The following is a 25,839-nucleotide window of genomic DNA, read 5'->3' as shown; positions in this document are numbered from 1 at the left end:
ACACACCACTGTAAAGCAATTATACTCCACTAAAGATGTTAAAAAAAAAAAAGAATATGAAAAAGAATATATTTATGTATAACAGAATCACTTTGCTGTACACCAGAAACACAACATTGTAAATCAACTGTACTTCAGTAAAATGAATTTTTAAAAAATCATTCCTACCAGAAAAACTTCTATGAATTTGAGATTCGGATGTGCCACCTACATAGCATTGAACCTCTTGGTAATCCCACAGAAGTGTACTGCCAAGTAAACGTTATATCTCACTTTGAAACCTGGAAGTTACTAAGTCTTATAGAAGTCATGGGAAAGTTTCTGTTATCATTGGAAAACTTTTCTTCCAAGCAGACAGCACAAGGAGGAAGTAGTAGTTCTAATCATTTCTCTTTACATGCAACGCGCAGTCCCAAGAAGTGATTGATTCCTCGTGAGGTTTCCACTAACATGGAGGTTATAGACACCCAATGCTAATCTCCTACATCTGGAAATTTATGTTAAAGCTTCCTGTTTTAATCTCAAAGTGTGTAGTTAAAAAGAAAACCCCAGGGCTTCCCTGGTGGCGCAGTGGTTGAGAATCTGCCTGCCAGTGCAGGGGACACGGGTTCGAGCCCTGGTCTGGGAAGATCCCACATGCCGCGGAGCAACTGGGCCCGTGAGCCACAACTGCTGAGCCTGCGCGTCTGGAGTCTGTGCTCCGCAGCAAGAGAGGCCGCGATAGTGAGAGGCCCGCGCACCGCGATGAAGAGTGACCCCTGCTTGCGGCAACTAGAGAAAGCCCTCGCACAGAAACGAAGACCCAACACAGCCATAAATAAATAAATAAATAAATAATAAAAATAAAGGAATTCCTTTAAAAAAAAAAAAAAAAAGAAAACCCCAGTATTCCTTTAAAATTACTGTCAACAAATGAAACAGAATTTTAAAAGGTGTAAAGCCATCAAATTAAGATATTTCCACCAGTAGGTTACCTGCACACTGACCACAATGACCAAAGACGTGGCCATGGTCACTGCAAAAGATTGGTAGTCTGCAATGTGCTGTCCGTCTTCTCCGGCCACGTTGTAAAAGGCCCCATACGGGATGAAGAAAAGGACTAGTGAGGTGTAGATTCCATGTGTGACGCAGATGAAAAATTTATGCTTGTTAAAAAGTAGATTCAGCTGTCCAGGTTTGTAGAGCTGGGGACAATCCATGCTATTCTGGTCATTAACATCCTGTCAACAGAGAGTTACTTCAGTGGAAGAGGCTTGAGGAGAATTTAGAGAGACCCTGAATTTCCTATCTCCAGAAATAGCACATGCATATCTAAGCATGCCCTAATATACACTACTCATTATTTTGTTTTCATTCCCACTGTAACCCAAAGGATAATAAAATGATCCCATTTTCTATAGGGAACTTGAATCTCCAAGAGAGACTCATGAGAGGCCACACAGCTCTTATGGCAGAACCAGAACTTGATTGCACGCAGATATCTGGCTTCAAATTGAAGTTTCTTTCCTGTACTCTCCTGCAGCTGCATTCATGCCCCCAGAATTTTAGTACACCCTGTGCAACCAGTGGGCCCCAGGGGTTAATTGCCAAGGCAGTGAGTGGTAGTGACCAGGGGATGTCAGCAGAGAGCTGCAGAGTCAGAATTGGCCAACCTGAGTTCCCAACTTTGGGGGAAGCGTGAGCAGGAGAAAGGGAACTGGGAAAGGGGGAACTGAATGTGGGTTTCCAGGTAGAAGGGAGCTGAGCCTGAAGAGGTGAGTGTTCTACCCTGGGAGGATTCCACGGGCAGTTACCAGGTGTTCAGGGCAAAGAACTTAGACAGAATGAGAAGGCGTCATGTCTGGGCCCAACAGAGTCCTGGGAGAAACTAAAGCTGTGCTTCTCAAACTTCATGTGCACACTAATAACCTGGGGTACAGATTATAATTCAGTAGGTTTGGGGTGGGGCCTGAGACTGCATTTCCAACAAGCTCCAAAGCAACGCTGATGACCACACCGTGAGCACCACAGCCAAACACCCCAGCCAAAAAGTATGGCAAGGACTGACCACTGGCAACATCACAGGATCACGGGTAAGGTGAAGCAGCCAAAGAGGGAGCAACGTAGGCATGAACTCTGGGAGCAGACCAAGTTCCCCTTCCTGCCTGTGGGATGACCCAGGCCTTGCCAAATGGAGTCCCATGAAGAACACTGATGTAGTCTCTTTGGGAAGTCTATTTCTGAGATGCTAGTGGGTGCTTCTTTCCCCAGTCCAGTGACTGATAAGGTTATATACACAGGCTTTGAAGCCAGACAATCCTGAGTTCAAACCCCAGCTCTGCTGCTTAGCAGGTGTGTAGTCTTGGACCTGTCATTTAACCTGTGTGCGCCTCAGTTTCCTCATCTCCAGAAGTACAAATGACAGCATCTCCCTCACAGGATCACTGTCGTGATGAAATGGGTATGTATTCAGCAGAGTTCTTACCACAGTTGTTGTAATTAAAAAACAGATGCTTCTATAAATAATAACAAAAGAATGATGACAGTAATAGTAACAACAGTAATAGTGTTGCAATCTCAGGGTCAAGTGGCCTACTGCTAGGTTGAGTTCTGTCACATATTGGCCATGTGACTTTAGGAAAGTAACCTGAACTTCTGAGTTTGGGTTTCCTCCTTATAAAATGAGCAGACCCATAGATGGTCACTGAGGCCTTCCAGCATAGCACCCCATGATCTGGAGATCAGTTTAAGTGCCAGAGTTGACAAAGCAGGAAAGGATAAGGGTATACACTCAACTTGATGGCAATAAGGGGTCTTATTATACACACAGTTGACCCTTGAACAACATGGGTTTGAAGTGAGCAGGTTCACTTACACACAGAATTTTTCAATAAATATGTACTATGTGATCCGCTGTTGGTTGAAACTGCAGATGCGGAACCATGGATGTGGAGGGCCAACTGTATAACTATAGGAGGAGTTTTGACTGCATGGGGATGGGGCCCAAGGTGAGGGGGACCCCTAACCCTTCTCTTGTTTCAAGGATCAATCGTATATTTTTTCTCTATATCTCTTAGCCCTTAGGTTGTTTCCATATCTTACTTATTATAAATAATGCTGCAATGAACATAGGAGTGCATATATCTTTTCAAATTAGTGTTTTCGCTTTCTTCGGATAAGTACCCAGAAGTGGAATTGCTGGATCACTTGGTAGTTCTATTTTTAATTTTTTGAGGAACCTCCATACTGTTTTCCAGTCTGTTCAGATTTTATACTTAATCATAGTTCAGTCTTGGTTGGATGTATGTTTCTAGGAATTTATCCATTTCTTTAAGTTGTCCAATTTGTTGGTGTGTAACTGTTCATATGAGTCTCTTATAATCCTTGTATTTCTGTGGTCAGTTGTAATATATCCTCTTTTATTTCTGATTTTATTTATTTGAGTCCTCTCTCTTCTTTTCTTGGTGAGTCTACCTAGAGGTCTGTCAAATTTGTTTATCTTTTCAAGGAACCAGCTCTTAGTTTCGTTGATCTTCTCTATTGTTTTCTTAGTCTCTATTTCATTTATTTCTGCTCTAATCTTTGTTATTTCCTTCCTTCTACTAACTTTGGGCTTTGTTTGTTCTTCTTTTTCTAGTTCCTTGAGGTGTAAAGGTAGGTTGTTTATCCGAGACGTTTCTTGTTTCTTGAGGTAGGCATTTATTACTATGAACTTCCCTCTTAAAACTGCTTTTACTGTATCCCACAAATTTTGGTATGTTATATTTCCATTTTAATTTGTCTCAAGGTTTTTTTAAATTTCCTTTTTGATTTCTTCTTTGACCCATTGGTATTCAGTAGCATGTCGCTTAATCCCCACATAGATGTGAATTTTCCAGTTTTCTTCATGTAAGTAAATTCTAGTTTTATACCACTGTGGTTAGAAAGATGCTTGATATGATTTCAATCTCTTAAATTTATTAAAACTTTTTTGTGGCTTAACATATGATCTGTCCTTTAAAATGTTCCATGTGCACTTGAGAAGAATTTGAATTTTGTTGCTTTTGGAGGGAATATTCTATATATATACATTGGGTGTATCTGGTATAACATGTCATTTAAGGCCAAAGTTCCTATATTGATTTTCTGCCTGAATGATATATCCATTGATCTAAGTGAGGTATTAAAGTCCCTTCTATTACTGTACTGCTGTCTATTTCTCACTTTATGTCTGTTAATATTTGTTTTACATATTTAAGTGCTCCTATGTTGAGTGTGTAAATATTTACAAATGTTATATTCTATTGTTGGATTGATTCCTTTATCATTATGTAATGCCCATCTTTGTCTCTTATTAGCCTTTGTTTTAAAGTCTATTTAGTCTTATATAAGTTTAGCCATTCCAGCTTTCTTTTGGTTTCCATTTGCATGGAATATCTTTTTCCAGCCCCTCACTTTCAGTTTCTGTGTGTCTGCATCTAAAGTGAGTCTCTTGGAGGCTGCATATAGATGGGTCTTGGGTTTTGTTTTTTGTTTTTTCTTAATCCATTCAACCACTCTATTTGTTTTGATTAGAGAATTCAGTTCATTTACATTTAAAGTAATTATTGATAGGTAGGTACTTATTGCCATTTTGTTAATTGTTTTCTGGCTATTTTTGTAATTCCTTTCTGTTCCTTTCTTCTTCTCTTGCTCTCTTCCTTTGTGGTTTGATGACTTTCTTTAGTGATATGCTTATATTTCTTTATATTTTGTGTATTTACTATAGGTTTTTGCTTTGTGGTAATACAAGGCTTATAAATAATACCATATCTATAATAGTCTATTTAAGTTGATAACTGCTTAAGTTTGATTCCATTCTAAAGCTCAACATTTTTACTCTCCCCCCACATTTTATGTTTTTGATATCACATTTTACATCTTTTTATCTTGTGTATTACTTAACTAATTATTGTAATCATAGTTATCTTTACTACTTTTGTCTTTTAATATTCATACTAGCTTAAAAGTGATTAAACCACTACCTTTACTATATACAGTTGACCCTTGAACAACACAGGGTTAAGGGCAACAATGCTCACACAGTCAAAAATCTGAATATAACTTTATGGTCGGCTCTCCATATTCATGGTTCCACATCCGTGGATTCACCCAGCTGTGGATTGTGTACCCACACAGTTCAAAACTGTGTTGTTCTGGGCTTCCCTGGTGGCGCAGTGGTTGAGAATCTGCCTGCCAGTATAGGGGACATGGGTTCGAGCCCTGGGCTGGGAAGATTCCACGTGCCATGGAGCGACTAGGCCTGTGAGCCACAATTGCTGAGCCTGCACGCCTGGAGCCTGTGCTCCACAACAAGAGAGGCCGTGATAGTGAGAGGCCCATGCACCGCGATGTAGAGTGGCCCCCACTTGCCGCAACTAGAGAAAGCCCTCGCACAGAAACGAAGACCCAACACAGCAATAAATAAATAAATAAATAAATAAATAGCGAATAAAACTGTGTTGTTCAAACCTTTTGACTGAGATTTATTCCTTCACAAGTTTTCTTGTTACTAATTAGCACCTTTCTTTTCAGATTAAAGAAGCCCCTTTAACATTTCTCATAAAGCTGGCTTAGTAGTGATGAATTCCTCTATCTTTTGCTTGTCTGAAAAACTCTTTCTCTCTCCTTCAATTCTGAATGATAACCTTGCCAGGTAGAATATTCTTGGTGAAAGTTCTACCTTTCAACTTTGAATATATCATGTCACTCCCTTTTGGCCTGCAAAGTTTCTGCTGAAAAAAATCTGCTGATAGTCTTATGGGGGTTGCCTTGTATGTAATAAGTTGTTTTTCTCTTGCTGCTTTTAATATTATTTCTTTGTCTTTAACTTTTGACAGTTTGATTACAAAGTGTTCTTCTGTGGGTCTCTTTGGGTTCATCTTATTTGGAACTCTCTGAGCTTCCTGGGTCTGGATGTCTGTTTCCTTCCCAGGTTGGGGAAGTTTTCAGTCATTATTTCTACAAATACAATTTCTGCTCCTTTCTCTCTCTCTTCCCCTTCTGAGACCCATATAATGTGAATGTTGGTCTGTTTGATGTTGTCCTGTAAGTTCCTTAAGCTATCTTCACTTATTTTCATCCTGTTTTCTTTTTGCTGCTCTGATTGGGTGAGTTCCTGCCTTCAAGTTGACTGATCCTTCCTAATGTTTCATCTAGTCTGTTGTTGAACCCCTGTAGTGTATTAATCAGTTCAGCTCTTGTATTCTTCAGCTCTATGACTTCTACTTGGTATTTTCTTATATTTTTCATCTTTTCGTTGAAGTTATTGTGTTCATCCATTCTTCTCCCTCTTTAAGATCTTCTCTCTAAGATCACTGCTTTCCTCTGCTTCTTCATTTTGTTTGACTCTCTGTGTTTGTTTTCATACAGCTGACAAAACAAACACTTCTCCCTGTCTCCAAGAGTGGCCTCATGTAGGAGATAAACCTTATTGTTCAACCCTGCTCCAGCCCTTTGTTGTCTCTCAAACCTTCATGCTTGTTCAAACAGCCTATGATATTTTTAACAGCTCTCAATAGTTGAGAATGTGCCAAGACATGTCAGTGTCAGGGTCAGATTACAGCACCTAGATTCAGGCTGATTGGAATCTAGACCCTCAAGCAGCAGTTTTTAAAACCATGCAAATATATACTTGTGGGACTGCAAGAATGAGCCTCGTTGGCCATGAGAACCAGGCAATCTAGGAGGTTCCCTATGCAGCAGTCACAAAAGTCAGGGCTCCAGATTAATGCATAAGCTCTTTTCTGGGAGATAGCAGAAAGCTGGAGCAAGGCAGAGGGAGCAGACCAAGATGGCATCCACAGCTTACATTCCTTGAGAGCAGCTTCCTCAGCCACTAGGAGTGTGCCAAACCTGAAGCCTGCCCCTCAGGCTGAAGCTCCAGGACAAACAAAGAGGTCCTTTTTCCAGAAAGACTGGGAGTGTGTCTCAGTCTGCTGTCTGTGCAGTGCCCTGGGGGCAGCCTGCCAAGAACCAACTCTTCATTTGCTACTGTTTCATGGGACCCAGGAACGCAAGCCCCCAGCCACAAGAGCCAGGTGATCAAGTGGTGTCCCCTGGGCAGCAGCTACGAGAACCAGGGCACCAGACACATGTGAAGCTCCTCTCCAGGAGACACTGGAGCTCTAGAATGTGGCATAGGGAGAGCATGAAGATACTGTCTGCCCTCTGAGGTCTCTGGAAAGGATGACAGTCAGCCCCTAGATGCATGTTTAATTAGACGGCTGCCCCTCGAGGCCTCAGCTATAATGATTAGCTAATAGGCCTCCTTCACAGAAAGACTGAGCTCCTGAGTCTGTTGCCTCTTGCTCTGCCCTGGGAGGCGTGGTAGATATTTAAGAACTCTCTCTCCACTGGTTACAATCCTGTGAGACCAGGAGTGTAAGCCCCACTGGCCACCAGAGCCAGATGATGTAGGAGTGTTCCCTGGCAGCAGCCATAAAAATCAGGACACCAGATAGGAATATGAGCTCCTTTCCGGGTAATGCTGATTACTATAGTCCCATGGGACCAGGAATGCAAGTTTCCCTGGTCTCCAGAGCCAGGCAGTCAAGAGGTGTCCCCTGGACGGCAGCCACAAAAATAGGGGTACCAGACACATGTAACAGCTCCCTTGCAGGAGATACTGGTGCTCTGGAGTATGGCAAAGGGAGAGTACAAGGACGGCGTCCCCCAGTCTCTGTCCCTGGAGTGTGTCCCAGCGGGCTCCTAGATCTGTGTGTGTTAAATAAGATGCCTTCCCCCAGGCTGATGATTTAATATAAGCTGGTGAGCCTCCATCACTGGGCGTGATCTGCTGCCTTTGAGCTGGGCCCAAGGAGCAAGTGGGTCTGAGCCCACGGGCCCATTCAGAACCATTTCTTAGATCGCTTCAGTCTTGTGGGTCTTGGGACATGAGCCTCATTGGTTTTAGGAGGTTCATCTCTCAGGTGCAGGTGCAGGTCTTAAATGTTAAGGTGCCCAATGTGGGGTGCACAGCCTTCACTCCTAAGGGAGAAGCTTCAGGTTTTGAGTTTTCTCCCTGTTGAGAATTGTCATGCTGAGGGCGGGGGTGGGGTTTATGGTGACATTGCGTGCCAGCCTCTCCAACTGGCTTCCATGTGGTTTGCTTGAGCCAGCCTTTAGGGTTTTTTAAGAGAAAATTTTTCCTTCTGTAGCTGTAGACCCACTGTGTCCACAGGAAGAGGTGAGTTCAGGATCTTCCTATAACACCATCTTGAATTCCCCCCTTATTATATATTTTTTCAAATTGCACAATAACCATCTTTCCCCAGAAATTGCTTTATTTTTCATATTTTACTCCACATTCTGGGCAGCTACAAAGTACCAAGGAAAGGAACACTTGTAAACATGGGCACTTGGAAATGAATGAGCTTATACCCTTACATCTAAGCTCTTCAAGAGTTCATTACTTTTTGTAGAATTTCACAAAATATGTTGTTCACAAACTGCCCTTTTTACATACAAGAAGTGAGGCTTACAACTGACTATGGGAAAGGGAGAGTAGAGTGAGCTCATAATGCGAAGATTTATATTTTGCAATAGATGGCTTTGGGCCAGAAAATGAGGCCTAGCAAATGGATCTAACAACAGCCTGGAGAAAATCTGATCTCTTTAAAAATACTTCAAAAAATTTTTTTAAACAATACACTCTGTGCCATGGAAGCTCCTCTGGCTAGCCTTTCACTTCCCCATAGGCAGCCAGACTTTGTCCCCATCCAGGAAGTACCCTCCAAGGGTCTGAGTGTGCCAAGGATCTACCATTTTATAAATGATTCCCTCCCTTCTCTCCCCTCAAGCACATGGAGCTAAACCAAAGAAAACCGCTCGCTTTCTCTCTCCATGGCTGTGGGGCTCCTCTCCCATTGGCAGGGTGTTCTTCTGGCCTGGAGTTCCTGTTCTGGGCTGTGCTGGACAGTGTCACCACAGATGCTAGCTCTCTGCACTCCAACCCAGCTCCATGATTTTCTATGTATCACTGCACGGTTCTCTGCACTTTCAGAGGCTAATACAGTATTCCCTGGTGTGTGAACCACAGGTACTAGTTCTGAGGCATATTGATCAGTTCTACGTGAAAAATAAATAAGTAAACGTGCAGTTCTATGAGTCTGGGAAATGCTGGGCTACAATGAAATTAAAGAGACTTTCTTGCAGGACGTCTCAGAGCCTTTAGAGAAATAATGTAGGGTGTGAATCTTTAGGAGGATAGTAATCAAGCTCTGATCTTTTGGGTGAGGTGGGAGATCTGGAAGGGTTTTTGAGCCATGCAATACCTATTAAAACAACTGCATTCCTAGGACTCTATGATTCGTGTCTTCTACTTAGAAACTAAAAGCAACTAAAAGGCATCAACAGAGCAAAATACATTATAAAGGCAGAGATAAACACGTACCTGGTCAAAAATCCCCATGGCTAAAACAGGCAGTGATGTGTAGACAATGTTATAAAGGGTAATGAACCACTGGTCATAGACAGTCTGAAAAGAAATGAACATGTCAGTGAGAAATATCATCCATAGGTGTGAGAATATTCACTTTTAGGCTCTTGGACTGACTATCTCAATTTCCTGAGTTGGACGGGAGTTTGGTGTTAGAGTCAGACAGACATGAGTTCTCCCCAGGCTCTGTCTCTTATCAGCTCCACTGCTTTAGTGGGGTACTAGATCTTTCTAAACTTCAATTTCTTCATCTCTAAAATGAAGCCGTACTCTCACTTGCAGAGTTGCAGTGGGGGTGGATGAAAGGGTATCATACATGCAGAACACATAAAACAATGCTGGACACACACAAGGCCCTGGCCCCTGTGGTGGGTTATTTCATTCTTTAGGTTTTTAATGGCTTACAATAAGTCCAATTACCTGATCTAAGTGATAAACAAGGATCCGCTAACATCTTCAGAGGGAGATACAGAAATGAACCTGTCAGCCCCACCCTCTGTTCAAATGGAGAGCTTTTTCTTGGGAGAGGTTTAAACCAAGGTAGACCTGGAACTAGCTGCTCACTACAGTGGGTATAAATAAGTAAGACAATAAAAATATCCCCTCACACCTATAGAGAGCACTTCCCTGCATGAGCCTCACTAAAAGTCAATGAGGCATGTGAAACGGTCATTATATCCCCATTGTATTAATAAGTGCCTAGAGATATAGAAACAGAATGTAATAAGTGTTACAGAGCTTATCAAAGGCAAAGGCAAAAATTAAAACCTAGGTCTCCAGATCCTAACCAATGTCTGTTCTACCACTCTATCATACATTAATTCATTCATTCAATATTTATTAAGAAACCACTATGTGCCAGGTACCAGGTTCTAGGCAATAGTATTTGAACATGATACAATCAGATAAAAATTCCATATGAAATATGCATTGTAATGGTGTCAGGAAACAGACAAACAATTTATACAGTAATGAAGATATATATATATATAGTTGGTGAGTGAATGAGTGAGACGGTAATCAGTACTAGGGTGGAAAAGGGATAGGAAATATAGGAGGGCTGTAACTGTGATAAGGTGATTGGAGAAGGTCTCACTAAGAAGTAATATTGGAGAAAAAATCTGAAGGAAATAAAGCGTCAAAATTTGCAGCTTTCTGGGACAGGAAAATTTCATAGTGCAAGTAGAGTGCATGAAAAATCCCTGAGGCAAGAAAGCATCTGGTATGTTCAGAGGACAGCAAGACAGTCCATCTGGCTGGAGCAGAGTGACCTACAGGGAGTATAATGATGTCAAAGAAATAAAGAGGAGGATCCTATGGAGGTAACCATGGCTTGTTCCCTAAGTAAAATGAGAAGACATTAGAGGATTCTGAGCAAAGAAACATCCTGATCCGATTTGTATATTAACCTGAGCACTCTGGATGCTGTACTGAGAATAGACTGAAGAGGGGCAATTGTGGAAGCTGGGAAACCAATTAGGAGGCTACTGCAGTGCTCCAGATGAAAGATGAAGGGGGCTGGATCAGGTGATCAGCAGGGAGAAGTGCTAGATTTTGAATATATTCGGAAGCATATTTTCTTCTTAGGGCAATTCTGAAAGCAATGAGGAATCTTAAATGCAAATGTTCCAGACAGAGAAACTAAAGGTAGGTTCTACATAGTTATATAGGTAAGGCAATCCTTTAAATCATGTCCTGTACATGTACATTATATTGATGACAAAATATTTTGGTGTCTCTATTGCTAAATCTGGATTTGGACTACTCTATGTCTTAGCATTATTGTTTATTCTTGAGATGGGTGTATATTTGTTCAAGGAAAGGGGAAGTGGAGGCCAGCGTTCAAAGGCCAAATCTCAGTCTGGACTGTTCTGTTGAAGCTCCACAGGTGGTTTTATTCAATACTGAATAAACCAGACACTATGAAAAAATGGTGATTATTGTATTCTGAGCAAGGTTAGCCCCATGGTAAGAAGTAAAGAACATGGACATTCCCACTGTCAGTCATCTCAAGGAGAGTTCATTCTTAGGGCAAAAAAAAAAAAAAAAAAAAAAGAGAACAGAAAAGAGAAGTGGGGTAGATGAGGGAAGGAAGGACATTATTTTACTCTCTGTGTATCTCAGAGAGTTAAGACCTGGAATCGACATAGGAAAGACCTGCTCAATGTCATTCTCTTTGAGGGGAGGCTAAACGACAAGGCAGGAAAGTTGAATTCAACCACCAATAAACGGCTGAGACAGGATTTAGGCAAAGCGGCGACATTAGTAACTACCAGCAAGAGGCCTATGCCTGTGACTGAGAATAACCATTCTAGTAACCAGTTTTTAAGTTCTCTGAATGGTAATTCCCTGTTGTTATTCTCTGAGGCCTGCTAAACTCTGTTCTTTGACTCTGAGTCTGCTGTGAGGATTTGAAAGGGGGGCCTATGTCCAGACACGCGCTAAGTGTTTAACAACTAGCTCTTAAAAAGAAAGAAAAAGCCCTGATTTGTAGCATTGACCAATTTCCATGGTGTGAATATTTTCCCGTGACTGTTGAAGCAGTCCTGTCACTGAGTTGAGAAGCGATGTACCATAGCACGCCATTGTATATAGTATTTCCACCACACAGATCCAACAGATAGAGATAACCTCAAGGGCAAAATCAGCAAAATAGGGTAAGCTAATTTAAAAGGGATGAGTGTTGAGTATTCATGAACTTCGTGTTGCATATAATTTATTTAAATTGTAAGTTTATATAATTTAATTTTTCATAACAGCTGTGTTTAACCACTGGCTCACATAAATCCTAAGAATTTAACAATCAGTTCTTAGGAGCCAATATGGGCCAGCTCGAGCATACCACAGCCTATGTTTATGCTTGGAGCAAAGTACTACAGACAGCACCAGCCACCCGGAGGATCTTAGACTCAGTGTGGCAAGAGAGAACCTGCAGAAGGGCAGGGCAATAGCCTGGAGTATCAGGCAACCATGAGAATAGACCAGAAAAGTTTGTCAGCACTCCCTGGAAACCCCAAGATATTTTAGCAGAGGTATCTGAAACAAGCCTGGGTTTATGGTATGCATGTAAGATAGGGGCATGTGCCGTCAGTAACAATTGATTCATACCAAACTCCCCACTGAAGATAACAAAAAAAGATAAGGAAAAAAAGGATCTTCATCATCAAAGCTTTAATGAACTAACTAGTGGGGAACACCTGTCAAGATAAAGGAGAGGATAAGAATTTAAGAACCACTTCAAGGCGTAGGATGATGTTTTCTTTCTCCAGAGACTGTGTTTATCTCCTTCTATCAGCTGCTGAGGTTGGGATGAAGGCCTGATGTTTTCTGCACCACCCAGCTGTTCTGCCTGTGACCCTATCGCCAGGAGGCTGCCCTTGGGTCCCAGTCCAGAGTGGGGAGTATTTCAACAGGATCTCTACCCTTGACAGGCATTGAACCTTATCCCTCTAGACCCAGGAAATGATTAAAAGAGAGGACCATGAGCTTCACAGTTGCCTCCTGTAGATCATCAACATCCTCAGGGCACATGGCTCAGAGCAGTGCAAACCTCCAGGGTCCCAGCCCAGAGTAGAGTGTTAACAGAGTCCCAGACGCCAACTCCTATCTTCTGGACTCCTGTTTGCTCAGCCTCTCTCTCTCTTCCTTCGGATGAGCAAAGGTGTCCAACAAATCTATTCCTAGAGATACACGTTCAGAATGTCTGCCTTCGTGTACCAGGAGACATATGAAAATGCTCATACCAGAACTGGTTATAACAGTCCCAAACCAGAAACATCCATCAGGAGTGGAATGTAGAAAGACACTGTAGTATATTGATATCATAGAATTCTACCGAGTAATGAAAAGCAAGGAACTACAGCTATATCCAAAACCACAAATGAATCAAAAAATATATACAATGTTGAGCAAAAGAAGCCAGACAAAAAAGTATGATTCCATTTCAATAAAGTTTAAAAATGTGCCAATCTATTCTATGTTGTTTAGAGATTTATACTCATAGGATAAGATTATAAAACAAAGTGATTATAAAATATCAGGGCAATGATTAACTCCAGAGAGTTGGAAAATGAGGTGTGACTGAGAAAAGGCAAGGGAGCTTCTGTGGTTTGGCAACGTTCTGGTTCTTGCCCTGGATCGTGGTGACGTGTTCATTTTACAATCTGTTAAGCTGACATTTATGTATTATGTACTTTTTTGGTAGATTTGTTATATTTTACAATAAAAAAGGAAACACATGACCTTATTTTTTAGTCATAGCCTGGCGAGACTTTGGGCACTGGGAGGATTTTTAAAATCCTGATGCCCGTGCCACATCCAGGCCAATTAAATCATTATCTTTGGAGGTGGGATGTTCCAAGCATTGGTAATTTTAAAAATTTCCCAGGTGATTCCACTGTGAAGCCAAGATTGAGAATTTCACTTACCGCCATCCAAAAAAAAAAAAAAAAAATGCACTAGCTGACACAAATCCTCAAGCGGTAGCTGATGGCATCTTCTGACTTTCATTTCATTTCAATTCATTTTAGGATTGCAGTATGGAAAATATAAGAGAGGGAAAGCAATTAAATTGAAGTCTTATAACATCAGGCAGAACCTGGTACTGTCAGATCTCTTCTTCTTCCTCCACCTCATCCACCATCTAACTTCTACTCACTGAGAAGAGATGATTTTAGGTACAAGGAAGAAAGAAAGAATCTGGAAAGTTACGACAAGCTAAACTATGAGTAACTGATTAAACCTGCAATTATTTGACGGTAGCATTTGTAAGCTGGCATTCAGATTTGAAGCCTCATTTCACAACTGGAGCAAGAGAGACAGGAAGGAAAATCAGTGAGAATAAAGTTTCAATGAGTTTTTGCAACTTCTTGTGAGAGTTTTCGCTGCCACACAGAATCACAACAACAGAAAGAAAACTAGCTGATATGTACTGAACACCATATGTACCAGGCATTATTTTAACATATATTGACTCATTAAGTAATCACAACAATCCTGTGAGGTTGGTGCTATCAACAGCCCCCAGTTTACAGATGGGGAAACTAGTTTGAGACCCATTAGGTTAGGAGACTGACCAACGTCACACAGAACACAAAGATTTTTAAGGTGGGGTATGGAAATTTTAAGGGGTCCACAATGGCAAAACTATTTTCAGAATGATGCTAAGAAGTTGATTATCTGCCCTTTTCACTCTCATTCTCGCATGAGTGTATATGACTTGTGATATCACAACCAACTGAATGCAGAAGTGGATATGAGAACCCAGCTGCTTCCTATTGTGCTAAATAGTAAGAACTTAAGTATAAAAATTGACTCTCACAGCTTATTTTTTGGAGAGTACAGTAATTTTTTTCATTAAAATATGTTATTTGGGTAAACATGTCATGGGTTCATTATTTTTTAAAAAATTAATAAATGTTTAAATTTTTTCTCCATTTTAATTTCTGATATGATAAGTATTGATAGATAGGGTCCTGAGATCACAGAGTTTGAGAACTGCTGGCCTAGCAAGCGTCAGGACCAAGTTCCAGCCCTGGTACTCAGCATTCACAGCGCTGACCATGGCATGAAACCACCTCTCGATCAGTGGTATCATTTGGCAAGTTTCTTTAAAATCTTCTTTGCTCACATCATTTTATACAGTTGAGAGTGTGCAATAAATACAGTTTTGTATGCTGGTTTTTGTCATTTGAAATGGTAACATTAGCACTTACCCAAGTTAGAAACCTTCCAATGGCTTCCATTTTACTTGGAATGAAATCCGGGCTCTGCACCACGACGTAAAGCTCTTCCTGAGCCATGCTTGTCTGCCTCTTCAACTTTGCTTCCCTGTACTCTCGCCCTCACTCACGGAGCTTCAGCTTCACTGATTGTCTTTCTCTAACTTACCAGGCTCATTCCTACATCAAGGGACAATTGCACTTGCCAAGCCCTCTGCCTGGAATACTTTAACCCCGGGGTATTCAAATGAAAGTTTCCCTCTAAACACTCAGGTCACAGTTCCAGTGTTACCTTCTCAATGAGAACTTCTACGTTACCCAGTTCTTTCTTAATAACAATTCTGAAATTAGCTCACTAATTTACTTCTTTATCATCTGTCTTCATCCCACTAGAATATAATCTCCATGAAACAGAGACTTACGCACAACGCTAACTCCTGTGTCTAGAGCATCATCTAGCCAATGGTAGGTGCCCTATAAATATTTGATGAATTAATTATTTTACAACTTTTTATAAATGTTAGACATTTAACTTGCTACTAGACCCTCCCCTGAGGATGTGCCACAGGCTTCTCAAGCTCAGCGTGCCCAGGCCCGGGCCCATTCTCACAGTTCCTTAACCAGGCTCCCTTCTTGTGTTCCCTATATCGGTTTCTGACACCACCACATCCATCCCAGGGCCCAAGTCAGAAATATGATCTCTCTCCCTCTCTCCAACACCCGACATCAAATTAATCCCAGATCCCCCTGATTTAACCATGCCAGATGGCTTGTGCTGCAGCCCAAAGCACTCTTCACTTCCGTCACTTTCCTCCTATTGTCCCCCCTGTTGGGATGGCCATCCTTTCCCTCCTCACCTGCTTCGCTCTGATTGATCCTTGAAGGGTCAGCCCAGAGACAGATCTTCTGGGAAGACTTTCTGAGCGCTGCCCACTTCCATCCTCCAGGGCTGGGTTCCAGGCCACTCCTTGGTAGTCCCATGACACGCCACACCTCACCGCTTCATAGCTGTCGACTTACAATTATTTATATGCTGGTTCCCAGGCCCTCCCCACTAGACTTCAAGCTTCTTGGTGAAACCAAGCAGGACCCTGTGGGGCTCCCGGGCGTGGAAGCCTTTCCTTGTCCCCCATTTCTTGTTTGTAGGAAACAGACTCCAGCCTCCATGACCTTCCCTGAGTTCCAAAGGGAAGATTCCAAGAGTTGCTAATCAGGGAAGGGAGGGGATGCAGAGACAAGGAAGGAGCCGCCAAGAAACAATAGCGTAGCCTTGGGGCAGGTCCTGGTTCTGCCTCAAGGGATACACATAACAATCTCTTTGAGCTCTTTACAGAACTAAAACCCCCAACAGATGGAAGATGTCAGCATTCTTCATTCCGGAGAGGACCACCTGAGGCCAGATTAAAGGAACCAGAGAAACTCATCAAGAGATTACCTGAGACCAGATTAAAGGAGTGCAGGCCCTGAACACACCTTAATCTTATCAGCAACCCCACCCTTGAACCCTTGCTATAAAACTCCTCAGCAAATCCTCCTGGGTTGGGACACACAGTTTTTGAGGGCAGAAGCCTGCTGTGTCCCCCTTTGCCTGGCAAAGCAACAAAGCTGTTCTTTTCCACTTCACCCAAAACTGTCTCCAAGATGCAATTCAGCACTGGTGCACAGAGGCCAAGTTTTTGGCATCACTGAGAGCAGGTTATACAATTTATTCATCTGTGGGAGCTCAGGAACCTAACTCAATGCCCGGCAGATGGTAAGTATTCAACAGAAGGAAGCTGGTATCTTAAGGGTAAAGGTATTGGAGTCAGAATTCTGATAGAACTGCGTGTCCCTGAGCAAAATACTCAATCTCTCTCAGTCTTAGGTTCCTTGGCTATAAAATGGGGATTTGAGGGGGGCTGTGAGTATGCAATGAAATGAGTAAATGTCAGTACAGCAGCACCTGACTAACAGATAGTGAATACATTTATTATGCAAGGAAGGGAGGGAGGCAGGAGCATGCAAGGATTCAAGCTTCAAGTGATATGTTTAATGGTAAATAAAAAGGTATATTTTCCTACAAATTATACTTTTCTATGAAAATACAATTCTTTATTGCTACAACTAACCATAGACATTTATGTCCATAATAAACTGCTATATTAATGAAATCAATAGAAAATTAGAGCACGATTTAAAGAAAACCAAATACCTTGATATAATTATCATTTTCCTCGTGAATACTTAATTATATCAACCACTGTTTACTCTAACTCTAGTTTTGCCTCAAATGTGTTAAACTGAGTCATTCACTTTTAAAAGACACCTTTCCCAGTTATGTGTATTGATTTAGCACAGCTTAGGCTTTAGGAGCTTCCATAAAAAATAAAATCACAAGCAGTATTTCTTCTACAACAGGCTTCTTCCTCTCCTTGCAAGAGATCTCCAACTACTCAAATAGTTATCCCAGTAAATGCTCCACTTCCCCTTTAAGTCCTTAGCTACACTCAGAAAAGTTTAAAGACCCCCTCTGGTGACTAGGACCAAAAGAGAGGGGCATACTAGCCACATCATGACCCACATGGACCCCATCCCTGTTTCTCCCCTTCCACGCATGCTCAAGCCCTCTACTATTTCCACTACACCCCCCAAACACTCTCTCCCTCCCTCCCCTCCCCTCACATGTGGGTTGATCAGATGCCCCAAAGATATGGGTGGGGTGAAGGAAGGAGGGGGGATGATTCCTCTGTAGCCTCTCACGTGGGAAGCATTCTGGCGGGAGACTAGACCAGACCAGTGCTGACATTCTGATTTTGGGTGACTCAAATTGTTTGTATAAACAGGAGTCCTGAACAAAAATATTTGTCCTGAGGCCCTCATTCTCCCAGGGGCAGCCATACCACCTCTACTTCCAAATTTTCTGTTACCCATTTCCAATACTCCTAATAAGAGGGAAAAGCCATGCTCCTGTGCCATGCCACTAGTCTGTTTGGAAGCCTAAAAGTGTCTCTTCACAGATCAGAAAAAAGACAGTGGAATGTTCATTTTTCCAACTTCACTGTTCTCCTATTTAAGGAAAGCTCCTCCTGGCTCCCTTGTCTGTGGGAGCAATTTATCAACCTTATCAACCATTTTATATAGAGTAAAAATACTCCAGCTATAAATTATAATCTAACAGCTTGGGGAACACAAAATCTATGATTTATAGAATACCACATTTAAATAAACCTTAATAAGGATCTTAAACAGTTACAAAGGGCCTTCTCTTCTGAGACCATTGGCTTAGCTCCTTGTTCAAATGACATGTATTCCCCCCTTCTGCTCTGTGTTGCAAAGGAAAACTATATAATGATATTTTTCTTTTTGGCCTTAAAAAATTTGTCATTTAAAGAAAACACATTGTGGAATAAATATGAGGTGCTTAGCCTCAGTACATCTGTTACTGATTTGTGTAATTAGCAGAAACCCACCAGCAGGATCCAGGAGGAATAGCCCAGACCTGAGCACCCGCCCCTCCCAGGGTTTTCCGCAGAGCACATCTGGAAGGGGAGGGGAGGGGAACCGCCAGCCTGGTTGACATGGGCTCACAGGTAACCAAATCCATGAAGTCATCCAAGCCTTGAGGTTAGTCGCACTCTTTCACGTCACTTTCCAAACTTTTCATTATGAGTTTTCTTATATTGTTTGACAGAACTAATGTTTTTCTGGCCTTGACAAGATAATTGTTTCCATATCACAGCAGAATTAAAAAAAAAAAAGGGCACAATGATAAATTGTCATTAGATAATATCAGAAGTACACAGTGCCAGTAGTTGCATAGTTTCAAATGTGAATTTCCTAAATAGGGCTTCAACCAATGGGTTTTTTTTTTGTTGTGGGTTTTTTTTTTTTTGAGGGGGGGAGGCAGGTGGTTGAGGGGTTCCTATGGCTCTATCTCTGGTGGGGGATAGTTTATTAAAAGTCCTGAGGGCATAAGGTACTTTTCAAATAAATTACACGTATAAACAGTGCACAAATCCACAGCGGATTCCACGAAAATCATGCAGGCTTTGATAACAGATTGAGATAAAGCATGTCCTTAGAAAGTATCCATGATTCAGTTTTAAGACTTATCTGACCTTTATCCAAACCCCTCTGGTCCAGAAATCTGGTTGGAAATCTCATCAGGGCAGATTATATTTAAATGGTCTTTTAGTGGCAGTTTGGTTGGAGTGTTTGCTGGCAGAAGGTGGCCTCCAGCTTCCCGATGATTCCAGGAGGAAGTTGCCGCCTTTCTAAGGATCTAAGCTGTGGGAGATACTCCCTACAGCATAAGCTCTCTCTCAGTAAGAGAGTTCATTTTCTCCCCCATAGTCCTAGCGTACTGACTGTTTCTGGACGTTTCTCCTTTAGATTCCAAATAAAGCAAACATTTGCCTGATTAGGGGTTAGGAGAATACAGTTGGTTTTTTTTGTTTTTTGTTTTAAAGATATCACCATTCTCTCAAGTCTATAACAATTCCAGTGGCCATTTATCAAGCGGAGCAGAAGTACCACTGAAGAAAAAGTCAGAAGACGTGATGAGCTCTAGTCTCAACCTTGTCTACCACTGATCCTCAGGTCTTGGGGAACTCAGGTTCCTCCTCTATAAAATGAGGGGCTAGGGGCTTCCCTGCTGGCGCAGTGGTTGAGAATCTGCCTGCCAATGCAGGGGACACGGGTTCGAGCCCTGGTCTGGGAGGGTCCCACATGCCGCGGAGCAGCTAAACCCATGTGCCACAACTACTGAGCCTGCGCGTCTGGAGCCTGTGCTCCGCAACAAGAGAGGCCGCAACACTGAGAGGCCCGCGCACCGCGATGAAGAGTGGCCCCCGCTCGCCGCAACTAGAGAAAGCCCTAGCACAGAAACGAAGGCCCAACACAGCCAAAAATAAATATAAAAATAAATAAATAAATAATAATTAAAAAAAAAAAAAATGAGGGGCTAGACTCAGTATCTCTGACATTCCCTGCCAGAGCAAAGATTTTAGATTTCCACAAGACATACACTTTTTGTTCTGTGTCCCAGCTGCTTCTCCCAGGAAAGCCTACCCAGCAAAGCGAACAAAAGGAGTCTGGTCCGTCCCAGGCAGATTCTTTCTCCATGGGTCCTAAAGCAATCACAACAAAGGTGAGGCACTGAAGTCAAGCAGAGGAAAGTCCATAAACCAAGCACAGCCCAGCCTGCACCAAATCATCATCTATCTGAGATGTCCTAAGTGCCACCATCTCACGAGCAGTGAATCGTCCCACCCACCGGCCCCTTGGAGCCTAGCACGCCACAGCTGGATGGGCTTGCACACCTGCCTCAGCCCACCTACCAGGATGGGGCACTGCCTGGAATCTACCGGAGCTATCATCAGAGAATAAGAGACTGGAAAAAATTCACCAGGCCCCACAAGACAGGCCAAGGGAGGAAAGAAATAGCACATGTCACTTCATTAAGTAATTAAATTGGTGCTTTAAAAGTCAACAATGTGTCTATGAAAGAACAATCTATTTACATTTGGTCAGGTATTTTTGGCTGCAGAGTAGATTACTTCAAAGCAACCTGTTGAGAGATGCAGGGAAGAAATATTTAGGTGCTTATGAATCATGCTGAGATTGGACAGGGTTGGTCCCAAGATATGGCCCGTCCATGGCAAATTTAATTTTAAAAAAGTCCTGGTGGAAAAATAAGCGAAAGGTGACTACAGAGTTATTCAACATCAGTTTCACATTTATGAAAGTAAAATCGTTCCCAGACTGTTAAGTTCCCTGAGGGCAGGAACTGCATCCCTCTGGTTCATTCTTGTGTCGCTGGAGGCCTGCAGAGCCCTTGGCCCCAAACTGGTACTCAGTTTATTCTTTTGAAAGGAATGAGCATTCAGAGACTATAGGTTCTGTGCTGGAGAATGTGAGTGAGTCTCATTCCTGTGGGGATTAGACAGAGAAGTGACTGCAGATCAGGCCTGCCAAGCAAGGGCCTCTGAATACATGCCTGCTGTTACTGAATCTGCCGGGTCCTGGAGCTTTTATTACTACTGGCTCCATTTCACCGTGGAGCTTTCAATTCCACTGAAGCAATTTAGGAGAAGGATGGCAGCAGTGGGAAGACCTTAGACGGCCGACTTTCATTAACAGACTGGAAGTAAGCAGCTTTCTAATGGGCTCTAGGAGCTAAGAAATGCTTGTCGCCCAACATGCGGCTTTGGAGGCCCAAGCCAGCTAAATGATTTCAATGGGGGAAAAAGTGTCACTGCAAAAGTGTCCCCTATTCAAAAATTCTCATTCTCTGTAGACTAGCATTTCTCCCAAATATGTTGTTTTCTTTTCACTTGCCTCATTTACAGCATATTGTCCTTAGAAAAACAGGGCTAAGAAAAAAAGCCAAAAGATTTTTCAGTTAAACCTGTTGTTAATCAGGAGCTTCTAGTGAAAAACAGGGAATGGAAAAGAGACAATGATCCTGACCAATCTCAAGTCCATATCCGAGTTGCTGTCACAGCCAGTTCTCAGTATTACTAACACACCAGCCCGCTCACATGGGGGTGGGGTGGGGGGAGACCAGCGTTTCCATCTTTATAGTGGTATAACATCTGTTCTAGAAGATACTTCTTGCTGTATGCAATAAGTAATGCCATGCAGTTTTTTAAAGGTATTTCTGAATGAGTTGGTTTTAAATGGAATTTTAGAAATTAAAAAGAGATTAAATTCAGCTAACTGCAGGTCAGTTGGAAAGTGTTCAGGTATGACAGGAGGCTTTCCCTCCTTTTACTCTAGTCTCACACCTTTACACAAACCAGCCCCTGCATCCCTGCAGGTAGCTACACCTGCAGGCCTCCAGACCTCCGCTTAATTTTGAAAATGTTCATACACTCACTTGAGATTAATTGAGCCCCTGAAGTCACACCAGATCCTCACACATTCCTCCTTTTCCCCCATGCTCTCATACTAAGTTCAAATACAGTACTTCTATCAGACATATTTGTGCATATCTTTATTTCCCAATGAGAAAATGAGTTCCAGGTGGGTAGGAACTTGTCCTATTCATCATTTTGTTTTCTCTTCCCAAGACAGTAAACAAGCATTCCTACTAGCAATACAATGTTGTGTGACTCATGGCTATGAGCAAGGGATGAACTATTCAATTTAAAATGACAAAAATTGTAATGTTTATAAAATCAGAATAAACAATTTGTAATAAATTCATATTTCAGAATGCCATTAAGAAAAATAACATTTTTGAAGAATGTAAAACAAGAGGGATTTCTCAAAATGTGGTTTTTTAAAAAGAAAAAAGCAAAGAGTATGTTCTCAGATATATAAAAGTCAATATATATTCACATAAAATTATGTTTATAATAAGGAAAAAACTTTGAGGATAGTGAAAAAGATCTTACAGAAATTTAAATGTAAACCTCCCCCCTTCCCCGATTCCTTTAGCATATAAAACAGGACTAATTTATCCCTGGACTAGATTTAATTAAGAAAATGAAAGTTTTTGAAAGAGAGGAACATAGATAGCCTGTTCTTCTGGGAATAATATTCTTTTTTTTTTTTAAGGAGAATTTTTTTTTTTTTTTTTTTTTTAATTTATGGCAGTGTTGGGTCTTCGCTTCTGTGCGAGGGCTTTCTCTAGTTGTGGCAAGCGGGGGCCACTCTTCATCGCTGTGCGCGGGCCTCTCAGTGTTGCGGCCTCTCTTGTTGCGGAGCACAGGCTCCAGACGCGCAGGCTCAGCAATTGTGGCTCACGGGCCCAGTCGCTCCGCGGCATGTGGGATCTTCCCAGACCAGGGCTTGAACCCATGTCCCCTGCATTGGCAGGCAGACTCTCAACCACTGCGCCACGAGGGAAGCCCTGGGAATAATATTCTTAGCACCATTTTGTCCTTTGTACATTTTACTGCCTCAAAACATTGAAACTAGGATAAATAGTTTTGAAACTGTCAGAGACATCCAATCCAGAATTTCCCTAAGTGGGTTCTATATGGTACTATATAGTTCTGTAGGACTTTATGCATGTTGCTTGGGGAAAACAAGGTTCCATGCCACGTGAGTTTGGGTAATAACACCAAATATCATTGACTCTGAGACACTATTTATTCTAAGAAACACCATTATTGATGCCAAGATTAGACGAAATGGAGAATCTAACATTCTCATAACACTAAGGCAGCAAAGGGCTGAATCTTTAGTGTGAGAGAAAAGGAGAAACAAATCTTTATGCAGAAAGGGACTGCAAGGAAACTTGCCTGTGTCAACCTTGGAACTAGCTAAAGGGAGAGACAAAAAAATTTCTCCTGAAAACTTGACTCTCAAATGGTATTCACCAGAGTTTACAGTCCAAATTCAAAAAAATCCTGGAACAGCGAGAAAGATCTCAGATAGGCAGTATCCCCAGGGAACTGGCAGATGCCACACAAATGCTCTCTGGAAAAAAAGAGACTTCAGGAGTGATGTCATCAAGATGGCAGCATAGGTCATTCCCAGCTTCAGTCCCCCTCACAAGAAGACCACCTAGCAACTATCCACAGACAAGACACCACTGTGAAAATCCCAGAAGTGGGGGCTGAAGCTGAAGTGCCCTGTTGGATCACAGAGACTGAGAAGCATCACATTAGAAGGGAAGGAGGAGCAACTATACCCTGACTGTGTCACCCCTCCCTGAGGCCGGTACAGCACTGCACCAAAAGGGTCCCTCTGGGCCTATGGTTTCTCCACTGGGAGAAAGAGAACCCAAAGTGGATCAGATACAGACAGATAAGGGGGGGACGGGGCTTACAGCAATCAGCACTCAGCAGCACTGAAGCAGAGATGCCAGCCAGGGGCTCTGCCCATCTGCAGAGCTGAGCCAGTAGCCCTTTCCAGGCCAGGGACTTTGTTTGGTCCAGGCAGTTCTGCCTGATATGGGTACCCAGTCAGCAAGCTATATTTGCTGTGGAGACTGTTCTGTGGCCCCACCCAGGCAGAGAAGAAAATTCACAACCTGCTGAGTATAGCCCGCAGTCCTACCCAACCAGGAAGCCTGGCCAGTGAACCCAGGTAGCCAGGGAGCCCTCCATGCTAGAGCCCTGCTTACACAGAGCCCCAGGCCAGAAGGCCTACCCAACTCTTAAGTATAGCCTCTGGTCTCATATAACCAGGGAGTCAGAACAGTGACCCTGGGTAGCCTCAAAGCCCAGCCTATGGTACCACCCAGTCGAGAAACCCAGTCTACAGCCCCACCCTGAAGCAGAGCCCAGCATACAGAAGTGCCCAATTGCTAAATGCTGCCTATAGCCCAGCCCAGTCAGGGAGCTCAGCCAGTGAGCCCATCCAATCATGGAGCATAGTCTGTGGGTCCCATCTGATGCGGGAGCACAGACATGGACCCAGTCCAACTTTGGGACACACCCTTTGGTCCCACCTTATCACAGAGCACAGCCTGAGGTCCCATCCAACCTTAAAGCCCTGCCTATGGCCCTGCATAAACAAAGAATCCAGCCGTGAGCACCATCTGGTCAGGAAGCACAGCCTGAAATGTCATCTACCATGAGCAATCACAGAGCCCAGCCAGAAGCAGCCCCCTGACCTCAGAGCATAGGCAGTGACTTCACCCAACTAGAGACCCTGACAGCAAACCCCACTGCCCACAGATGCTGCCAGCTGACCCATCAAGTACCCCAAGCTGCAGGAGATCTATGAACTGCCTGACAAGGAATTCAGAATAATCCTCTTAAAGAATTTCAGTGAACTATAAGAATACACGGGCAACTAAAATTAAGAAATGCATAAACAAAATGAGAAGTTCAACAAAGAAATAGAAATCATCAAAACAAACAAATAGAAATCTTACAGCTGAAGAATACAATGAGAGAAGAAAGCAAAAAAGAGCATCAACAACAGACTCAACCAAGCAGAAGAAAGAATCAGTAAACTAGAATATAAGTCATGTTAAATTATCCAAACTGAAACAAATAGAAAGTAGAATGGTGATTTCCACAGGCTGGAGAGAGAGGGAAATGGGGAGTTGTTTTTCAATGGATATAGAGTTTCAGTTTTACAGGATGAAAAAATTCTGGAGATCTGCTGTACAACAACATGAATGTACTTAATACTACTGAACTGTACACTTGAAAATGGTTAAGACAGTAAATTTTATGTTTATGTTTTTTTACCACAATTAAAAATATTTTTAAATTATTTTTTTAAAACTGACATAGACCACAATTTAAAAACCTACTTCATACGGTTATTATAAGTATTGAGCTAATACAGTCAAAACATTTAAACGATGCTTGGCACATAGTAAGTGCTCTCTAAGTGTTAGCTATACTTGCAATTTGCTTTTATCCCTACTTGTTGGTGTCAGCAATATCATGATTCCACCTAGCAGATGACATCAAAACGTTTATGCCATTACATGGGCACTGTCATTGACTTGCTGCCTATTCTTCTCCAACAGACAATAACAAATTACTACTTGCCACTCTCCTGACAAGCCTATCTACTTTTCTGAAAATCCTGGAAATAAAACCTTCAAATCTCCACAATGTGGACAGCTAATAAAATTTATGAGATCACATTTTGCCATGTCCACGAAGAATGCACCTCTTAAAAGAGAAAATTAGAAATGGGTATGGATGTGCCTTTAGGAAATCTCAACTTCTCAGAAAAAGGGGAAAATGTCCAAAACCTACTTTCATTACAAAAGGGATTTGCTAA

General features: G+C 42.2%; 1 protein-coding gene across 4 annotated transcripts in view; it reads right to left on the bottom strand.

Moving 5' to 3' along the window:
* The window catches only part of ATP8B4 (ATPase phospholipid transporting 8B4 (putative)), a 305,912-nt gene that overhangs the window by 9,878 nt on the left and 270,195 nt on the right, over positions 1-25,839 (bottom strand). For all 4 annotated transcript variants that reach the window (XM_028163557.2, XM_057544467.1, XM_057544468.1 and 1 more), the window contains 2 exons: positions 9,392-9,475; positions 975-1,220 (listed from right to left, as the gene is read on the bottom strand). In XM_028163557.2, the coding sequence (XP_028019358.2) occupies positions 975-1,220; positions 9,392-9,475 (330 nt within the window). The remainder of the gene's footprint in view (positions 1-974; positions 1,221-9,391; positions 9,476-25,839) is intronic.

This window comes from Balaenoptera acutorostrata, chromosome 3 (genome assembly GCF_949987535.1).
Source record: "Balaenoptera acutorostrata chromosome 3, mBalAcu1.1, whole genome shotgun sequence".
NCBI lineage: Eukaryota > Metazoa > Chordata > Mammalia > Artiodactyla > Balaenopteridae > Balaenoptera > Balaenoptera acutorostrata.
The sequence above is the reverse complement of the archived record's forward strand: the minus strand, read 5'-3'. Positions and strand labels throughout refer to the sequence as shown.